Raw genomic sequence first — 19387 nt, forward strand, 5'->3', positions numbered from 1 at the left:
TCCAGCCCGCGATTTTCGCGAAAGCGAGGGAACCCCCGGGTCTAACGTCCCGCGAGTCAGGGCCTGTGCCTTGGGATATAGCCATTGGTTAAGATCGATGCTGTCTCCCATTTCACAGGTGGGAAACAAGCTCCAGGACCCCTCTGCAGAGCTAGGATTCAAGCCCACACATGTCAATTCAGAGCCCTGAGCGCTTAAGCTCCCTCACAATTACTGTGCTTCATTCATTCCAAACAAAGCCCTTCCCAGGTATTTTCTTGCAACAACCCCTAAGGAAGTACCCGTAGCGTTGTCTAATTTACAGATGAGGAAACTGAGGCTCGGGGTGGGAGAAGGAGTGGGCCCAGATACAAGCGAAAGAAGCCAAGGGAGGCGGGCGGAGGTTGGAGCATCGGGCACAGGAGGGAGCTTAAAGCGCAACAGGAAGGAAGGACTCCCCGCATCCTCTGGCAGAAGGGGAAACTGAGGCCAGAGAAGGGGCGCTGGTCTAGGTTGCCGGAGTTGAACCAGAGGGCTGGGTTGCCGCCCCCCCACCCCCCTTTCCGCTCTACGAGGCCGCTGGGGGCGGGAGCGGAAGGAGGACTTGACCCTGGCCCCCCAGGTGAGCCCCCGCGCCCCTCCTGCCGTTCCCGAGGGAGCAGGTCCAGGTGAGGGGCGGAGGGCCGGCGGGCGGCCGGGGTCGGGTTTCAGGAAATCCGCCGACATTCCTTCGGGGCTTAAGAGGGAAAGTTGACTCGGCGCCGCCCCTCGCCCCCCCCCCCACTTCCTACCCCCCGGGGCGGCCCGGCCGGGGGCGGCAGGCGCGGGGCGCTGCGGCGGGCCTGGGCGTGAATCAGCGGCGGGCCGGGCGTCCGGGAAGCGGCGGCCGAGGTCAGGGCGGGCATTGGACAAGCGCCCTTTGTCCCTTGCCGCCCTCACCACGACCCCGCTGACCCCCACCCTCAAGCTGGGTACAGGCTGAGGAGGAGGCACGGCACCCTGGCGCCGGCGCTTGCTGACAGTGGGGGTGGGGGGGAAGGGGCACAGCTGTCACCCCCCGCACACACACCGCAGCTGGCGCCTCCTGCAACCCAGACATCCGAGGTTCTCCAGGATACAGAGGGGCAGAGAACGCAGGCCTCCGTGGCGGGGTGTGCAGGGGTCCTGACCTAGACCTAGGCAGCACTCCTGAGGTCCCACCTCCAATGCCTACGGGGTCTGAATTTTTCAAGTGCAGTGTCCAAAGCTTTGAACCTAGGCATCCCAGCTACCCAGGCTCAAACTCCAGGGTAGAAATGATAAAGCCCCACCTTCTCCCAAACACAGGTCTTGAACCCAGGTTCTGCTGTCCCAACCTCATGTCCAGGTCTGGACCCACATTGCCCCTGTTTCCTGGGAATGCAGGCCTGGAACACATGGGCAGAAAATCCTATACTGAGGGGCCCTGAGCATGGGGGTCTCAGCATGGGAGAAGCAGTTCTGTGCTCTGCTCACTCCCACTGGCTCTCCTTTCCTATGGGCCACTGAAGGTGCTATTACCACTGCCTTTTCCCCTGTGTCCCCTCAATGCTCTCCAATTACACAGGAGCTAGGGCTGGACCATCTCCCCCAACTGAATCCTTAGATGCAGAGTGTGCAGACTAAGAAGGAGCCCTCCCCCTGCCCTGGGAGGGCCCTCTCTTCATCTGCCCCCTCAGTACATTCCCAGCCACCTTCAAGGACTTGGGTCAATATTTGCCAGAAGTTCCGTCAATGCTGGTTCCCCTGCCAGTGCAAAAGGCGGTGGGACTGGGAAGGAAAGGGTTAAGCGGCTGGGAGCACTGAAGGCAGGGAAGCCAGCACCTGGGGGTCAAATCTCTTTCCTTAAAGTCAAAGGTATGAAGTGAAGATTACCCAGGGGATAAAGGGCTTGCTCAGGGCAGGGCTGGGCAAATGATCCTTACCCTTCTATGGGTAAGGACCAGAGAGGGATGGTTACCAGCTTGGGTCACATAGCAAGTCAGGGGTGTGGGTCTTACTGGGACCCCAAGTAGCATGATTCATTGGGATTGAGTTTTCTTGCCACTTGGAAGAACTGAGAATTCCCCATCCTTCCATTTTGCAAATATTCCTTTAGCTCTTCTGTGGCCCTCACTGGGCCCAGCATGAGGTCCTAATGGCTCTCAGGGCACTCAGAGTTTTAAAGAAAATAAGTCTCAAGAGAAAGACCAGGTTCAAAGAGCTGTGTTACAAAGACAACTTTAAAAGGTGAAGGGGATGAAGAGTGCCTGGAAGGGGGGGGGGCTCTGAGGTGACACTTGACCCACGACCTGACGGAAGAAAAGGTGCTAAGTGGGAGGGGGGAGGGGGAGATGTGGGGGAAACGCATCCCTGCAGAGGGAACAGCAAATCTGCAAAGACCCTGTGATAGCAACAAGCATGGTGTGTTTGGGAAACAGGGCTGCAGTGGCTGGAGCGAAGTGAGGGAGAGGAAAGGGAAAAGGAGAATGAAGGAGAAGCAGGGAGAGGAGGGGGGATAGGGTGGCTGGGCAGAAAAGACCCGCTTTGCTTCTTTTAAAAGCTCCCTCTGCCTGCTGTGCAGACAAGGGCAGGAGGGTCGCCAGGGAAGCCCAGGAGGAAGCCAGGCAGTATCCCAGAGGGAGATGGTGGGGCCTGGACCCGGATGGGGTGGGGAGAAGGGGTCAGAATCTCAGAATGGGGATGTGTTTTGGAATCAGAGCCAACAGGATTTGCTGATGGATTGGACGTGGGGGATGAGCGAAGGAGAGAGTTGTCACGCACGCCTCCAGGTCTCTGGCCCGAGCACCTGGGTGGGTGGGGGAACCTTTTCCCGAAACCCGGGGATGACTGGGGGGAGGAGCAGAGATTGGGGGGAAAATATCAAGATTTAACTCCAGGAGCCTGAAGTCCTCCAGGAGGGAGTCAAACTTTTCAGGGCAGAGGTTGTGGGGGAGGGACGTGGGTATGCTGGAAACACAATTCCAGTCCAGAACTGCCACCGCCTCTTAACCCTCTGGATCACCTGGCAGGTGGAACTATGGCCCCTTTTTTCAGAGGTGACAAACTGAGACTGGGGACCATCCCTGCTCCAAAAGAACATGCCTCCAGTGCCAGACACTGTGCCAAGGGCTTCGACTGTGGCACCTTCTGTAACATTTCATCCTCTCACAGCTGGCTGGGAGCTGCCCACTGTACAGAGCAGAAAACTGAGGCTGAGAGGCCTGATTGCATCAGTAAATAGCAGTGTACCACTCCAGGGCTTTACTCTCCCCCTTATAAGCCCATCCAGAATCCAGATCCTGGGTGTGCAGAGCCTCCAGGATCCTGTCTTCCAATCAGTCTGGGGTCTAAACTGGGGATCCAAGTAACAGGGGTGGAGGGTAGTCTTGAGCAAACAATGTGGGGACTCCTGAGTCACCCTCAGACACTTTTACCCTGTTGACTGGTTAGGGATCTGGAAAGAGGGTCCAGGCCTCTAAGGGAACCCCCCTGTAAGGGGAAGTTAGAGCCCTTCCTCTCTCTGGGCATACCGCTGGGGGCAGGGCTGAGACTCCAACTTCGGGGCTGGAGGTTCCCTGGAACTCTCATCCCCCTTAGCACCCCCTAAGCCTCGCCTTGGAAGCCAGGAGCCCTTCTATCGGGCGCAGAATCGGGTGCTGCCCAAGAGGAGGCGGGTGAGGCACCCCGGCCAGGAGGGGTCCCGAAACCCAAGCAGTGGCCAAGAATAATAACACGGAGAAGGATCCCAGCGCAAAAAAAAGGAAGACAGACTCTATGCGTCGCTCCCGGCAGCCGGCGTTACCTGGAGTCGGCGGGCGGCGGCCGCCGGAGCGATTACTCACTGCGTGGCGCACCCCACCCGCGGGCCGCTGAACTGATGTTTCCGTGGGGAGGGGTGTCACTGAGTCGGGGGGGAGCTCCTTACGGCTCTCCTGGGAATCCTCCGCGTCCCGCTTGCGGGACCTCAGCAAACCCCGGTTCCCGCTCCCACGGGGGCCCATTTCTCCGCGTCTGTACACGCGAGAGCTCCCTTCTAAGGTCCCCAGGAGCCCCCCGAGGAATCTCAGCTCTGTCCTGCGTGAAGTGGACAGCTGAGCCAGGGCGAGGGCCCGGGACTCCGTTGCCTTCCAGCTTTTTCTCAGTCTTCCCTCCAGCAAAGCCTGGGACCGAGGCTGCGCGCGGAGGACCAAGGAGAGGCGGGATGAAGTGGGAGGCGGGGGGCGCTGGGCCGAGAGCGATGGGACCCGCGCGTCCAGGGCGTGGGGCTGGGGAGGGTGCGACTCTTAGGCCCCTGGGGAAGGACGCGGGGTGGAAATGGGAGCAGGCGGGGCTCGGGGACCACTCCGGGGGGGCGGGGCCAAAAGCTGGGGTGGGGGCCGAGACAGGATGGGAGGAGGAGCGGGCCTGGGCCGGGGGCCGCAGGAGACACTTAGGGGCACAGGGCTGAGAGCAGGGCGCAGGGAAGTGGGCAGGGGTATGGAAGCGGGATTGGGGGAGCCAGGTCCCAGATTGGGGGTGGGGAGCCTGGAGCTGGCGGGGTTGGAAAGAGAGTTCTCAGGCTGGTAGGGGCTGAGTGGGGGCTTCCGGGCGGCGGGACAGGGCGCGCGCGATGCGCGGCGGGGCGGAGGCCGGACGGGTGGGGCGCGCGGTGCCCGCGGGCGGGCGCGCGGCGGGGAGGCCGGTGCGGGGCCCGCCGCCCCCCCGGGGCCGGGCCGGGCCGGGGGCGGGGCCGGGCGGGGCCAGCGGCGCATTAGCGCCTTGTCAATTCGGCTGCTCAGACTTGCTCCGGCCTCCGCGCCCGCGCCCAGCGACGTGCGGGCTGTCCGGCCCGCGCCCTCCCGCGCCGGCCTCGAGCCCCGCGCCCGGAGCCGCCGCAGCCGCCGCCCGGTGCCTCCTGCCGCGCGCCCCCGGCAGCGCCGGCCCCATGCCCGCCGGCCGCCCGGGCCCCGCCGCCCAATCCGCGCGGCGGCCGCCGCCGCCGCTGCCCCTACTGCTACTCTGCGTCCTCGGGGCGCCGAGAGCCGGATCAGGAGCCCGTGAGTACCCGGCGTCCTGTTCCCTTCTTCCCGCCTGGGCCGAGAGCGTGCGCCCCGGGGGCAGCTGCGGGGGGAGGGGGCGCGGGCGCCACCTGGACGGCCCGGGAACAAAGGAAGGCGCCCCCAGCGCGGCCCTCGGGGCGCCCTCACCTGCAGGGCGCACGGCGCGGTAGTCCCCGGCCCGAGGGTCCGGCTTCCGCGCCCTAGGCCTTCTTACCTGGGCCGCCCGGCCGGGGACACCCGGCCCTTCCCCGAGGGGCGAGGGGCCCGCGGCCTGGGACTCTCTGAACTCCGGGACGCGGCGGGTGCACGCAACAGCGCCCGCGGACTCGGAGCCATAGAGACCGAGGGGCACCGCTCCCGGGCAGGGGCGCACGCGGTAGGCGCGTTGGGTGCTGGTCCTGGGCGGCCCCCCCCCCCAGTGGAGGGATGAGCCCCGCGAGGAAGGCGGGGCGCCGGGAGGGGGGCCGCTCTGGCCGCCTGGCGCGCGGCCCGGGGTCCCCGGGGACGCGCCTCTCCGCGGGCCGGCGCCGCCGCCCTCCCTTGGCGGGACCCCGAGCGCGGGGGTCCGCGGAGTCCTAGCCACTGGCGGGCTCGGAACCATTCCTGGCCAGGCTGCAGGGGCTGAGAGCCTCCAGCGACAGAAATCTTTGTGAGCGAGTGGGTGAGAGGGAGAGGGAGCAGGAGCCAGCGAGTCCGGGCACCGCGGGCCCAGCCTTGGTGGTTGAGGGGGGGTGGGGGAGGCTAACCGGGAACCCACGGCCCCGCTGGCCGAGACCCCTGCCCTGTCAAAGCTCCTGGGCTGAGGCTCTCTCTATCGCCCCACCCGAAGCACACCCCTTCCAGGACACCGTCTCTACATCCAGACCCTCTCTGGGACACACCCAGAGACACACAAAGACACACTGGCTTGTGGCCCGTCACCCTCACCCTCAGATGAGCGCACACTGCATCCCAGATGCACATTCGCACACCATCGGGGCACGCGCACACACATTCCATCCCTGACACACACACATTCGTGGTCACATACATTCCGCAGGGGGAGGCAACACAGGGGTATACACGCAGGCATTGCCTGCCCTAGACGTTCACAATCGCTCTACGCAACCCCATCCAGGCGCGCAGGTCGATGCGGGCCAGCACACATTGCTCCCCAGGCCATCCCATACTGCACAGAGATGTTTGCAAGTTTCCTGTGGTTCTCCTCCAGAAAGGACAGGGTCCGGGCACCCCCTGGGGGCACTTGCTGAAAGCCCAGCATGCCCAAGGCGCCTGGGCAGGTGGGGGACTGCCCCAGGCCCTCCTGGGGTCCCTGGCAGCTCTGCTAGGCAGTGAGCAGTGCCTGTAGAGGCCACTAAGAGTGGCTGGCTTTGTTTCCCAGCCCATAGAGCAGCAGGCAAAGGTGGTGGTGGTTGGGGGGGATTGTTGTGCGTGTGTTTTTTCCTTTAAGGGGGAAGAAATTAAATAAAAGATTCTCACACCTCAGCAATATGTTTCTACTTACGGTGTGTCTTAGCACCTGACCAGCAGACCGGTGGGTCGTAAAGTGTCTGCAGGTACCAGCGGGACAGGAGATGGGGACCCCTGTCGGGACCCCGGGATAGAGGCCACCCTCCTGCCTTGCTTGCAGAGAATCTCACACTTTTCCCTTTTAAAACACATGGTGTTCCTTTTTAATAACGGCAGTGGCTCCAGATTGGGAAGGGAGAAAGAAAAAACTTTTAAAGGCCCCAGCTCTGTGTGAAAGGCAGGGAGGCAGGGAGCAAGGGGGGTGGGGGTGGCTGTCCAAAAGCTTAGCTCAGGGATCAGCTTTGGGGAGCCTCGTAGGAGGCCCCCCAAACCAGGCAAGGGCCCCCACAACTTTAGTGGGCTGTTCCCAGCTGCTTCGACTGGCTTGGAATGTATGCATCCAGGTCCCTAGCGCCTCGGCCCATTGTTTGGGGAGGCCTAAAGGGAGTTGGGAGCCAGCTGGGACCCCAGAGCTGGGAGGGGCTGTAATCTTAATAGTTCCTAGGTGCTGCAGTGTGCTGGGCCCTCTGGACATCATGATCTCATCTCATTCATCTCCCCAACAGGTAGAACTTATTTTCCTCCCATTTTATGGAGGAGGAAACTGAGATCGGCAGAGGGGAAACCAGTTGCTCAGGTGCTCCAGCTGGGATTGGCACCCATGTCCCAGGAGAAGTCCTCCCTCTGACCTTTTCTGGTGGAACTTGGTGGGGGGTGGGAGGGGGGGAATTGGCCTGTCCAGGCCTGCCTGGCCTTGCCCTCTCGCCCTGTCCCCCGCCCAGCCCCAGGAGGGCAGCTGCAGCTGCTGGCAGGCAGTCCACGCCAGCCCAGGCCAGGCGGGTGTGGCAGAGGGGCAGTGCCCCCCAGCCAAGACCCCCCAGAGAGCCCCTTCCTGGCTAGACCACGCTGGTGGGGGGGGGGCAGGAGGGGGCGTGACCTACCCCCAAAGGGTTGAGAGTGGGTCTGGGGTCCAGGCAGGCCTGGCCGTGCCTTCCCACCCTGCTGGGGGGGCCCAGGCAGGAAGCGGTGGGTGGGCCGGGGCAGAGACGCTGGCACGCCCGAGTTCATGCCGAAGGAATTCCGAATTAGCGGGCGGCTGGCTGCCTGGGACCTCCGGGGCGGCCCCCTGGCCCCCGCCCCCGGCCGCCCCCGCCTCCTCGGCTCTGGCCCGCTCAGCCGGCTCCTTCGCACGGACGCTGAGACCTCCAGCGAGCCCTGGGCCAAGCCCCAAACGCAACTGTGATCCCAGGCTCCAGCAAGAAATGGCCCTCAAGCCAAGTTTGCCCCGGAAAATTGTCAGAGCCGGCAGGGAGAACCGTGTGCACCCCACCTCGCCCGTCTGGGGCAGTGAGGGCCTGCACAGGGCAGCCACAGGCATTCAGAGTGTCTCCCAAGGGGCCAGGATCACCCCGTCCTTGGCTGCCATCTCAGGGAAACTGGGTTACCTCCTCCCTCCCCTGCTGCCCCTTTACCCCCCCTGCAGTCCCTTTTTACAGCTGCCTGGGGATCCTTTTAAAATGTAAATTCTCCCCTGTGCTGAACTCTGGAATAGCCCCTCCCAGCAGGTCTGGCACTGCTGACCTCCCAGACCTCATTCCCCACCACTCCTGCCCCAGGACCTTTGCACTTGCTGCTCCCACTGTCTGGTCACTCTCTCCTAGACATTTTCGTGGTTACTTCTTTCTCTTTATTCAGGTCTCAGGTTAAATGCCTCCCCAGATAGGTAGGCCTCCTGGGCCATTGAGCTGCCACCGCTACCATGTGCTTCACTTCTCCCTTATTTATTCTTAGATATTTGTTCTTTTTCCTCTTGCTCCATTGGATTCAAGGCCCACAAGGGGGAGGAATTTTGACTACCTTGGTCACCATTGTGTGCCCAGCTCCTGGCAAACTGTGGGTGCTCCATGATGCACGAATTAATGAATGAACAAATGAGTGAATGAGTCCTCGCAACTGCTTGTGGTGCAGGGAGAGGCCCCTTCCCACATGCTCAAAGAAATAAAGTGAATGGACAAGCTTCCACAGTTTGCTGGGGGCATTTGAACCCAGGTCAGCCTGGCTTAAAAGTCCCATATGGTTGTCCTTAAAGACAGTATTTTCACTCCTCTCAAGCATGTGATTGATACCATGGTGCCCACTTCCCAGGTGGGGAGACTGAGGCTCAGTGAGGGGTATCAGGGTCTCAGACTGTGCAACCCCTGTCCCTTATCTGTACCTTGACTTCTTGGCTAAAAACAGATTCCTCTTAGGTTCTAACCTCCAGAAGGGGAAGCCCTCGGCATCCCTGAGACCCTCATGCCCAGCTCAGTTCACACACAATCCTGTTTAGGAAGTTCACTTTCCATCTGATCTTCACAGTGGCCCTAGGGATCATGAGCTTTCTTGTTCCCATTTTGCAGATTAGGAAAAATGAATTGAAGGAAAGAACAATGATACCAAGTCCCTCAAATGGGGGTTGGGTACCAAGAGTTTGCCCCTTCAGTCCCAGCAACAGCACAGAGCAGAACTCCGAAGACTGACAAAATCTGACTTTAAATTAGGTGCCCTTTTCTCATCCGGTGACTTTGGGCAAGAGGTGATTTCTCAGAGCCTCAGGTTTTTCATTCATAAAAGAAGCAGGATTCTAGTAAGAGTCAGGGCACCCTTTTTAGGAAGCGTCTCCTCCACCAGGACCCACTTACAATGTGTGAGACTCTAGCGTTGTCAATCTTGTATTTCTAATTAGCAAAAATAAAATGAAATTTAAAAAGAAAAAAACCCCAGAATGTAATAGTTGTTGGAACTATATGCAAAGCAAGATTTGCTTGAATCTGAGTGGGCATTTATGTCTGAGTTTTGTGCCCACCCCTAGAGCCCTGGCAAGTCCTCGAATGAGCAGCTTGAAAGACCCAAGTTGTGGAATCGCAGTCCTGGGGCTGAATCTTGGTTTTGCCAACCAACCTTGAGCTGGTCACTTGGCCTAAGTGAACCTCAATTTCCTTATCTGTAGAATGGGAGACAATAAAAAAACAGCTCCTTTGGAGGACTGCCAGGAGACCTGGAGGTCCTGGCCTGGTGCGGAGGAGGCGGGGCTCAGGGCCACTCCATCTCAGGCCTGACAGGCACTCCTCTCTGACCCCAGACACAGCTGTCATCAGCCCCCAGGACCCCACGCTCCTCATCGGCTCCTCCCTGCAGGCCACGTGCTCAGTGCATGGGGACCCGCCAGGCACCACGGCTGAGGGCCTCTACTGGACCCTCAATGGGCGCCGCCTAGCCCCTGAGCTCTCCCGCGTGCTCAATGCGTCCACCCTGGCCCTTGCCCTGGCTAACCTCAACGGATCCAGGCAGCAGTCAGGCGACAACCTGGTGTGCCACGCTCGCGACGGCAGCATCCTGGCTGGCTCCTGCCTCTATGTTGGCTGTAAGTGGGCCCCCAGGATAAGCGGGGTAACTCTTGGGAGCAGCATCTCCCTCTGGAGAGGGGAATGAATCATGGGCCCTCTGGCCCAGGACTGAACAGTGGGCGTGCTGGCACAGGTTGAGAGGTAGGGACCTCTGGGGTGGAAATGAGAGCCTGGAACCGCCACCCCATCCCCAAGAGATTCCAGGCAGGCTGTCATGCCAACATCCGCTCTGTTCACCCTCCTTCCACTCGAAGGTGGGGGCTTAGCTGGTGGCTAGCAACTTCTCCATCTGCCCAGGGCTGATCCAGACCCTCAGCCCCCTGCACCACCCCCTTCCCCAGTGCCCCCAGAGAAACCTTTCAACATCAGTTGCTGGTCCAAGAACATGAAGGACCTGACATGCCGCTGGACGCCGGGGGCCCATGGGGAAACCTTCCTCCACACCAACTACTCCCTCAAGTACAAGCTGAGGTTGGTGGTGGCCCTTGGGTGACATGTGTGCCAGCCTGGCTCTGAGGCCTTGGCAAAGCCCACCCTCTCTGAGCCTGGTGTCCTGTCTGCGGTCTGGGGATGCCATGGGGAGGTCTGGGAGCCTGAAGGGACCTTCGTGTGTCCTTATACCCCCTCCTGCCCTGCAGGTGGTACGGGCAGGACAACACATGCGAGGAGTACCACACTGTAGGACCTCATTCCTGCCACATCCCCAAGGACCTGGCTCTCTTTACACCCTATGAGATCTGGGTGGAGGCCACCAACCGGCTGGGCTCGGCCCGCTCTGATGTGCTCACGCTGGACATCCTGGATGTGGGTGAGCGCCCCCACCAGCTACTAGGCCCACGAGGGATCCTGCGCCCCCTCTCTTAGCTCAGCTCCCGGCTGCAGCTCCAGCTCGTTGGGGCTGGGAGGAACTAGGCATCCACCCATAGGTCCCCAGTCCCCTAAAGCAGCCAGGATACCCCCACTCTGTGGAGAACACCTGGCCTGGCTGCCTCCCCCTCAGCAGCCCAGGTGTGCAGGAGGGGGCCCCGGGGGAGCTGGGAGGGGGCGCCCAGGTCGGGAGGCGCCCCAGGAAGCCTCAGCCTGGAGATGGGGGGGGTGCGCAGGCGGGAGGCAGGAAACGGATGATCTGCGAGCAGAATTGGGCCTAATCTAATTAGGGTGTTTCTCAGCCCCAAGCAGGCCTGTGCCTTAACCCTTTCAGACCCTTACTAAGGCCTCAGGGGGAGAGGCCAGACCTCCGTGCTGCCCATGGGCTCCCAGAAGGATCCCCCAGAAGGCCTGTAGCCACCCCCCACCCCAGTCTGCTTCCTGCTCTGCTTCCTTGAGTGCTGAAGCTGCAGTGGGCTGGTTCTGAGCCTCAGTTTTCCTTCTGCACCACCAAGGCTGTCATATTGAAAACCTTTGTAAAGTAGGAAAGAACTGGAGGTGCAGGTGGGCAGTGGGCAGTCAGGAGGAGCTTCCCAGGGGTCTGGCAGCCTGCTGGCCCCCTGGCCTCCTGGGCATAATAATAACAATGTCATCAACCAGGCCGTGTCTGCTTTTACATAGCTCCCTGAAGATAGGATTATGTTTCTCCTGTCACAGATAATAATGGTGATAACAGCTAACGTTAATTGAATGCTTCTAGGTGCTGAGTGTTTCCCAAATATTATCTAATGTAATCCACCCGTCCTGAAGGGGGAAGTGGGAAGAGGGCAGAAGCGAGGCAGGTGCCCCCTTAGCCATGTGCTCTGAGATTTTAACCGAGCCCCCCCACCCCCCCGCCTGGGTCCAAGGACAGCTGAGTGATTAAGCCCTGCCTTGCCCCATCCATCCGCCCATATCTCAGTGACCACCGACCCCCCACCTGATGTGCATGTGAGCCGAGTCGGGGGCCTGGAGGACCAGCTCAGTGTGCGCTGGGTTTCCCCACCGGCCCTCAAGGACTTCCTCTTCCAAGCCAAGTACCAAATCCGCTACCGAGTGGAGGACAGCGTGGATTGGAAGGTGCCTGACACCGCCCCCCCCACCCCATCCCACCCCGAGCCTCCCCCCCCCCCCCCCCCCCCCCCCGCCCGCCCCTGCTCTGCCTCTGACTCTGCCATTGCCACCAGGTGGTGGACGATGTAAGCAACCAGACCTCGTGCCGTCTGGCCGGCCTGAAGCCCGGCACAGTCTACTTCGTGCAAGTGCGTTGCAATCCCTTTGGCATCTACGGCTCGAAGAAGGCGGGGATCTGGAGCGAGTGGAGCCACCCCACGGCTGCCTCCACCCCTCGCAGTGGTGAGCACCCCAACAGGCCTGGGTGGTCAGGACACCAGTCCCAAAGCAGCCAAAGCCTTCATTTCTTTGTTTCCTCCAAGAGAGTGGAGGTGTCAAATTGGTGGCCCTTAGGGGCCAAATGTGGCCCTTGGACCCATTTTCTTTAACCTGTCATTTGAAAAAAAAAAAAAAGTCTGACCTCCTTGCAGACATTTAAAAACAGGAAGTCTTCACACAACTATCCTAGGTTTCCTAGAAAAAATGATCGTCTAGGAAATGTTGGGGCACCTGGCTGGCTCAGAAGAGCGTGCAACTCTTGATCTCCGAGTTGTGAGTTAGAGCCCTACGTTGAGTCCTTAAACATAAAATCTTCAAACAAGGAACTTTAACAGGACACAGTCCCCACCAGCCCCCATCACTCACCACCCTCACTCCTGAGTTGCCCCATCCCCACCTAGCCCATTTTGGCCTCCTGTACCCACTCCTTAGCCCCTTTAGGGAAGTGAGTTTGAGACCTCTGCTCTGCTTCTGAGGCTGAGCCTTCTTAGCCTTCTTAGGATGGGCCTTGAGTTCCCCTTCTGATCAAGGTAGGGGGAGGGGACCATCAGGAGCCTGGGTCTGACTTCTCTTGCCAGCTGGGGTTTCTCTAAGCCCATGATCCTCCATCCTCTCCATTATGAGATGGCATGAAATATGTTAAACATCTGACCTCAGCTTTTCCATCTGGAAAGTGGTACAATAATCATACCCACCTCGGGCTGTTATTAGGGTTCAATGAGATAGCCCAAGAAAGTGCACTCACAGTGGGTGCCCCCTAAGTGTTTGCAGGTGGTTACTAAGGCTCCTATCTCCTGCTCCCCCATGGCTTCACCTCAAAGGAACCTCCTTGTCTCAGGTGAAGACACAGGCCCTAGCATGTTCAGCCGCCTGCTAAGGTCACACAGGGATTCGAATTCAGTTTCTTTGAAGACTGGGCCCATGCTCGTGGGATGATGGGGAAACTGAGGCGCAGAAGGGGTCTCAAAGCCAGACAAGGGCAGAGCCAGGCTCCAGCCAGTTCCCCAGCCCCCATCCTGGGCCCCTCCAGGTTCTGGAGGTGGGCGGGATCTAGCACGGCCGGGAGGGGCCTGCGCCTTGGCCCCTGCTCGTGCCCAGCACCTGCGATTCTTGCACGGGAGCCAGCAGGCGGCTGCGTCCGCTGGAGAGGCTGGGGAGGCCGGGGGAGGCCGGGGGAGGCCAGCAGGGGCGGTGGGGGCCGTGGCCGTGCCAGGGCCTGTCAGCGGGTTCCCGGCGTTATTTATGACGTGAGGCCGATGTCCTTATCTGCCGGCCTGCTAGGGGCTGGCTGCAGCCGACAGCTGGACCGACAGGCCGGCCTCCCACCTGGCCCTCCCAGCCCACTCCCCATCCCACTGGCTCCGGCTCTCAGGCCAGGTCCCCGCCCCCCCGGGGGGGTCTCCTCTGTCTCCCTTCATCCCTCTGTCACTTTCTTCCCTTTTATCTCCCTGTGTTTTTGCCTTTTTTGGTTTCTATGTCCCTCCATACCCATGGCCTCTGTCTCTGCCGGCTTCAGCCCTCTCTTGATCGCGCCCTTTCCTGTCCCTCTGCATTTCCTTGGCCGTCCCCCATTTCTTTGGCCCTCCCCACGTCTCCCCCTCTCCTTGTCTCCATCTTTCTATCTCTCTCTGTCTCTCCGACTCTCTCTCACTAGTGGCCCGCTCTCTCTTTCCCCGTCCCTTGCTCTGTGTCTGGGTCGCATCCCTCTGGCCCAGGCTCTTGTCCTTCTTCCCCTCCCTTTCACTCACACCTGGCTCAGGCCGCGGGAATCAGGTTCCTGGAGGAGCCATGGGGGAGAAGCCCCCTTCTTCCCCGCCTCCCACCTCTTCGGGGGCTCAGCTGGGCCGCTGGGCCGGGCGGTGGAGAGGACCCGATCCCAGAGACGCCGGGAGGGAGGTGCCCCAGGGGAACAGAGTCCCGCGGAGCGGCGGAGCCTCCCTCTCCTGCCCTCGCGCGCCCTCTGCCGGGCGCGCCGTGACACCGCCGCTCCCCCCCACCAGAGCGCCCGGGCCCGGGCGGCGGGGCGTGCGAGCCGCGGGGCGGCGAGCCGAGCTCGGGGCCGGTGCGGCGCGAGCTCAAGCAGTTCCTGGGCTGGCTCAAGAAGCACGCGTACTGCTCGAACCTGAGCTTCCGCCTCTACGACCAGTGGCGAGCCTGGATGCAGAAGACCCACAAAACCCGCAACCAGGTAGGAAGGAGGGACCCGCGGGGCGAGGGATGGAGTGGTAGCGGCAGGGAGGGAGTCGGACTGGGGCGGGGGCAGGACCGCAGCCCCCAGACACCGCCTCCTTCCTTCCAAGCACAGGACGAGGGGATCCTGCCCTCGGGCAGACGGGGCACGACGAGAGGTAAGGGGAGCCCACCCCAGCTTGGTGGGTGGGCAGGGAGGGAGACAAGGGCCCCTCCTGGTGGCCACGGGCCGTGGGCCCCCCACCCTCAGCCTTAGAGTTGCTGAGATGGAATCCCGTTCTCCATCTCTTATTTATCAGCATTTACCTAACACCCAGTGATTGCCTGGTCCCTCGGACTTTAGTCTAGTAAAAGCATCTGACCCCCCATGATGTCCAAAGTGGAATGTCATCCTCAGGAATGAACACACCCCAGTTAGCATGTATGAGCACTGATTGCATGCTCACCCTATGCCACAGGACGCCCCATGGGACAAACAGATATTCTTACTTCTCAAATGGGGAAACCAAGGCCCTGAGAGGGGCAGTACCAAAGGTCACCAAGCTGAAAGTGGCAGAGCCAGGACCTGAACTGGGGCTTCCTCAATTGCTCTGTGGTACTGGCCCCTCCCAGGCTCCCTGCTTAGGTTGGCTTCCCCTCTACCTGCAGGTCCTGCCAGATAAGCTCTAGGGACTGGGGCCACCCTCCCTGCTGCGTGGAGACCTGGGGGCCGCACCCAGACTGGGGGCTAACTCTGTACCCTCAACCTCAGGGCACCCAAGCACCCTTGGCTTGGAGGAGCTGGGGTGGGTATTCTGAGGGTAACAACATCTCTGGCCTCCATGTGAGGCCTTCCTTGGGTGCAACTCCAGTGGGTGTGTGTGTGAGAGTTGGCTAAGCTGCCCAGAACCCCTGCCAGGGCTGGGGGTGAAGAGGGGTCATTACTCCCCCCCATCCAGGACCCCTACAGAGTCTTTTTAAATAAACAAGCTATTTAGGTGCCCTGATTGTGAAGATGTTTGGGGCTGGATTGGCCCAGGGTAGGGGCTGTGGGGTTTAGGGGTTTAATGACCCTATGGGATTGGAACCTTTGCATCCCAGAATTTCAGACTCTCCAGAATGTGAAATACCTGGTTTTAAACGCACTGGAGGTTGTGATTCAAAACACCAGTTCTCATCAGGGAGCAGGGGGTCTTGCACCTACCATCCCTGGTGTTGTGGGGCCTCCTTCCCAGGGACACCCAATCCCAGCACCCTAGGACAGAGACAGTGGAGCAGCTGCAAATGAAGCGTTCTTTATTGTTGGAGTCACAGCAAATTCAAGGGCGGTCAGCAACCTGGTGGAGCGTGACCCCAGCCATCTGATGGTCCAGGGGTGGGCTGGGTGCCATTCACCCCATTTCCCATATCCCATGGCATGTCTCTGGGAAGCCACCATCACTCGGCAGATTCTGCATCAAACCTAAGGTCCTGAAGAACCTCACTGATCGCTTCCATGGTTTTAATTACCCTACAAGAGTGGATGGGAACTATAAATAAAACCCAGATGGGGCGAATTAGCCACCACTGCGCAGCTCCTAGGGGGCTGCGGCAAGCCCCAGGCCCTCCTGCCTGCCGCCAAAGTTCCAGGCAGCACCAGTGGCCAAGAGGACAGTTTGGATGCCTGGAAGGAGGGGTGGTCTGCGGATGAGAGTGGGCAGAGAGAAAAAGGCATCTTGGGTGGGTGCCATCCGAAGGTTGTGCTGTGTTACATAGCAGATACTGAATGGGAGTGCAATCCTGTATGCGGGGGGGGGGGGGGGGGGAAGGGGGTGCTAGGGGGTGCTGGAGGAAGGAACGTGCAGGCCTGTGTCTGGTGGACCTGGGCAACCATGTCCCAGCTCTAAGTCAGTAGGATTGGCATGTGTGAAGGTGCCCAACTGTGTCCCAGAAATGCACAGGGAGCCTGGTGTGAAATTGCAGGGTGTGCACTGGGGTAATGTGTGCTCTATGTCTGGGAGCCACCAGGTAAGGACTCCAGTGTGCATACCCTAAGGATTGTGTGCACGTTCAGAGGGTCAACCCCGGATGACCGAGCCAACCCCGGGGCACTCCTGGCTGGGGACGGGTGCCTGGAGGTGTTGTCGCACAAATCTAACACCACCAGCCCACTGGGAGGGAGTGCTCACTTCATCTTCAGCTGGTGCATCTCCAGGGTGTTCTCCTGCTCAGTCAGCTCTGGTGCCCCCATCAGCTGCAGCAGGGCCACCTGGTATGGGTAAGAGGGAAGATGTCACAGCTGGCAGAGTCCCTCCTCTGCCCTCCCACGCAGATTGGGGAGGGAGACACTGAAGCACCCAGAAAGGCAGCCAGGACTGGGAATCTCAAGGGGCGGTGCCTTGCACGGTAGGGGCACCGGAGCAGGACCGAGTGGGCGGGGCCTAGAGTTAGTGGGCGGTGCAACGTGGGTGTGGCCACATGAAGGCGGGGCATGGGAAGGGCGGAGAAGGCTCCGCCAGGAATTGGTGACAGGAGTGGAGCAGGCCTGGGCCTCATAGTCTCAAGGATGCGGCAGGGCGTTGTTATAATCCCAGGGTGGAAGTCGGTCAAACACCTAGACTGGAATTGGGGTCTCCTAAAGCACCGTGGCCCGGAAATCCCAGTTTAGAGTGCGATGTGGGCGGGTCTTCGCGTGGGCTTGGTCTGGGAATAGCGTGTCTCGTCCAGCATTGGCTGTCGGGCCAGAGTAGGCGGGGCCTTGGGACCCCGGGGGAGGAGTGGGCCCAGAACCTAGGCTGGGATATAGGGTTACTCAGGAGGGGGGGATACCGTGGAAATTCACACTCTCCAATCTGCAGGGGGCTGGAGGCCCCGACGTGAGGCAATGGGAGGAGCCAAAGGGGTAGGAGCGTAGTGGGGGCGGACTCTGGGCAGAGGGCTGGGGCTGCAGGAAGGGCTGACCGTGAACTCGGTGTATCCTGGGACTAAACAAAACCTGAATGACCTGGAGATGGACAGGAGGGGTCAGGGCACAAGAATCCAAAGTGAAACCTTAGTGGAGTTTTGAGGTGGGGCAGGAGGAAGTGGTGTCTGGGGGCGCCGGAGGGCTGGATTCTGGCCCCTGCCCCATGAGGCACACAGTGGGCCCCGACAGATCAGGCACTGTGTAGGGTTACAGGGGCTGGGGTGGGGCCTCACCGTGGCCAGGCGCGTCTGCTCCAGCTGTTGCAGGCTGCGCACGTGGCTCGCAAGCAGCGGCTGTCCTCTGGGCCCGGCCAGCTCGGCCTCCACCGCCAGCACCTCCCGCGAGGCGGCGGCGAAAGCCTGGGTCACCTCGTGCACCGTGCTCCGGTAGCGCGGGAAGTCGTGGGGCGGGCCGCTTCGCAGGTACTGGAGGTGGCCTCTGTGGCAGGTGGGGGTCCTGAGGCTACGCCCCCCAGGCTCTCAAGCCCTGCACCCGCACTGACCACCTGAAGGCCCCCAGGAAGTGTCCCTGGACCCCAGAGTGTGGAGGACGCTCTCTGACTCCCACAGGGTAACCGGAGATGGGCCCACTCCTGCCCTTGGGGAAGGGAGAGACGCCACGCGGAGTGGCCCATCCGGCAGTGGGGCCGCGCCCTGGGTCCCAGAGGGGGAAAGCAAGGATCTGGTCCCCCAGCGAATCCCGCCCCACCTCTGACAACGCAGCCGCACGGGGACCCAGCTCCGACCCCAGGCGTGCCCATCCCCGGAGCCCGCAGGGAGCTGAACTCTGCGACCCGCGCCCACCCCTGCGCCCGCACTTACTCCTCCAGCCGGCGGAAGGCCTGTGCGCGCTCAGCCTGCAACTGGTGGATGCGCTGCACCAGCGCCCGGATCGGGGCATCTTTCTACGGAGCGGGGGGCATGGCTGGGGCATGAAGCCGGAGCCCCCAAGCCTGCACCGCCCACCCCGCACCTGTTCCTGCTGGAGCCCGGGCTCACCCAGGGCCACGCCGGCTCCTCGCGCTCCGGGACATCGGCAGCTCCGGCAGTACCGAGTACCGAGGGGACAGCGGAGTCCTCCACGGCCTTGGAAGTGATCATGACTGAGCAGCCCCGGCCTCGCTCAGGACTAAGGTGTTCCACTGCGTCAGGCGCCCCCTGCAGGCCCGGAGGTCCCCCCACCCCAGCCTGTGGTCCCCAAAAGGGAAACCTGAAGATGTCAAAAAATAAGGAGCGAAGACAGTGAAGTCTTAGGCCTGACATGCTCCACCCATTCCCCTGCTTGTTCCCGTTGAGGGCTTTTATCGTGCTTGTCCTTGAATGTAAGGCTCTGTATACAACAGGGCTGTCCCTAAATTTGTATACATTTATCCCAACATCAACTTCATTTCAACCCCACATCCTGTCCCCACCCAAATAAAACAGGGACCCCGTGTGGCCCAGTGATTGTCTGCCTTTGGCCCAGGTTGTGAACCCTGGGTCCTAGGAGTCCTACATTGGGTTCCCCATGGGGAACCTGCTTTTCCCTCCGCTTATGTCTTTGCCTGTCTCTCATGAATAAATAGCCTCTTTAAAAATATAAAAAAGAAAACCTGAGAGGTAATATTTTGTCATCTAAGGTAACAGCTATGACAGGATTTGAACAGAGGTTCCAATACTGGAGAGCCCAAAAGGCAGGAATCCAACGGACTATTTAACAAATATGGCAGGTACTGTGTGCTCTCCTCAGAAATGACCTGAAAAGGACCTGTGGAAAGGCCAAGAATCTAGGGTACGGACAAGGCCAACGGGGTCATTTTAAGTGCAAAGCAGGCCTTGGGCTTTCTGCTGGGGATAGACTAGGTAGTTTGAGCTTTGAGAAGCTTTTCTCCAGGAATAAATGTGGAAAAGACCAGAAAGATGTTGGTGGTCTACCCCATGGAGCATGGAACTGTTGACAGGGAGGGGACTCGTGTTAAAACTGAGACCAGGCTTTAGCAGGCACTCCAAGTCTCAGTGGTACTACAGTATTGTTGTCCAGGCCTGGGTTATCATACCAAGTCCAAATCACCTTGAGACAAATAA

The 19387-nt window shown here is 60.5% G+C and overlaps 2 protein-coding genes across 4 annotated transcripts; one reads left to right on the top strand and one right to left on the bottom strand.

Moving 5' to 3' along the window:
• Window positions 1-4770: 4770 nt before the first annotated feature.
• CRLF1 (cytokine receptor like factor 1) lies at window positions 4771-18129 on the top strand. Of its 3 annotated transcripts, none has more exons than XM_025989605.2 (9): window positions 4771-5015; window positions 9649-9930; window positions 10255-10384; window positions 10552-10721; window positions 11742-11899; window positions 12007-12175; window positions 14212-14399; window positions 14517-14559; window positions 17894-18129. In XM_025989605.2, the coding sequence occupies exons 1-9, from the start codon at window positions 4904-4906 to the stop codon at window positions 17896-17898; spliced, it is 1257 nt and encodes a 418-aa protein (XP_025845390.1). In that variant the 5' UTR covers window positions 4771-4903; the 3' UTR covers window positions 17899-18129. The 3 variants fall into 3 exon arrangements, with proteins under 3 accessions (XP_025845390.1, XP_025845389.1, XP_072577273.1); XM_025989604.2 differs by lacking the exon at window positions 17894-18129 and adding an exon at window positions 15050-15382; XM_072721172.1 differs by lacking the exon at window positions 17894-18129 and adding an exon at window positions 15050-15201 and having other exon boundaries at window positions 14512-14559.
• REX1BD (required for excision 1-B domain containing) lies at window positions 15660-18869 on the bottom strand. The gene is made up of 5 exons (XM_025989606.2): window positions 18323-18869; window positions 18146-18228; window positions 17558-17762; window positions 16549-16628; window positions 15660-15890 (listed from the first exon to the last, which is right to left on the bottom strand). Exons 1-5 carry the CDS (start codon window positions 18584-18586, stop codon window positions 15818-15820), a joined length of 705 nt encoding a protein of 234 aa, XP_025845391.2. The 5' UTR covers window positions 18587-18869; the 3' UTR covers window positions 15660-15817.
• Window positions 18870-19387: the final 518 nt, after the last annotated feature.

This window comes from Vulpes vulpes, chromosome 9 (genome assembly GCF_048418805.1).
Source record: "Vulpes vulpes isolate BD-2025 chromosome 9, VulVul3, whole genome shotgun sequence".
Lineage (NCBI taxonomy): Eukaryota > Metazoa > Chordata > Mammalia > Carnivora > Canidae > Vulpes > Vulpes vulpes.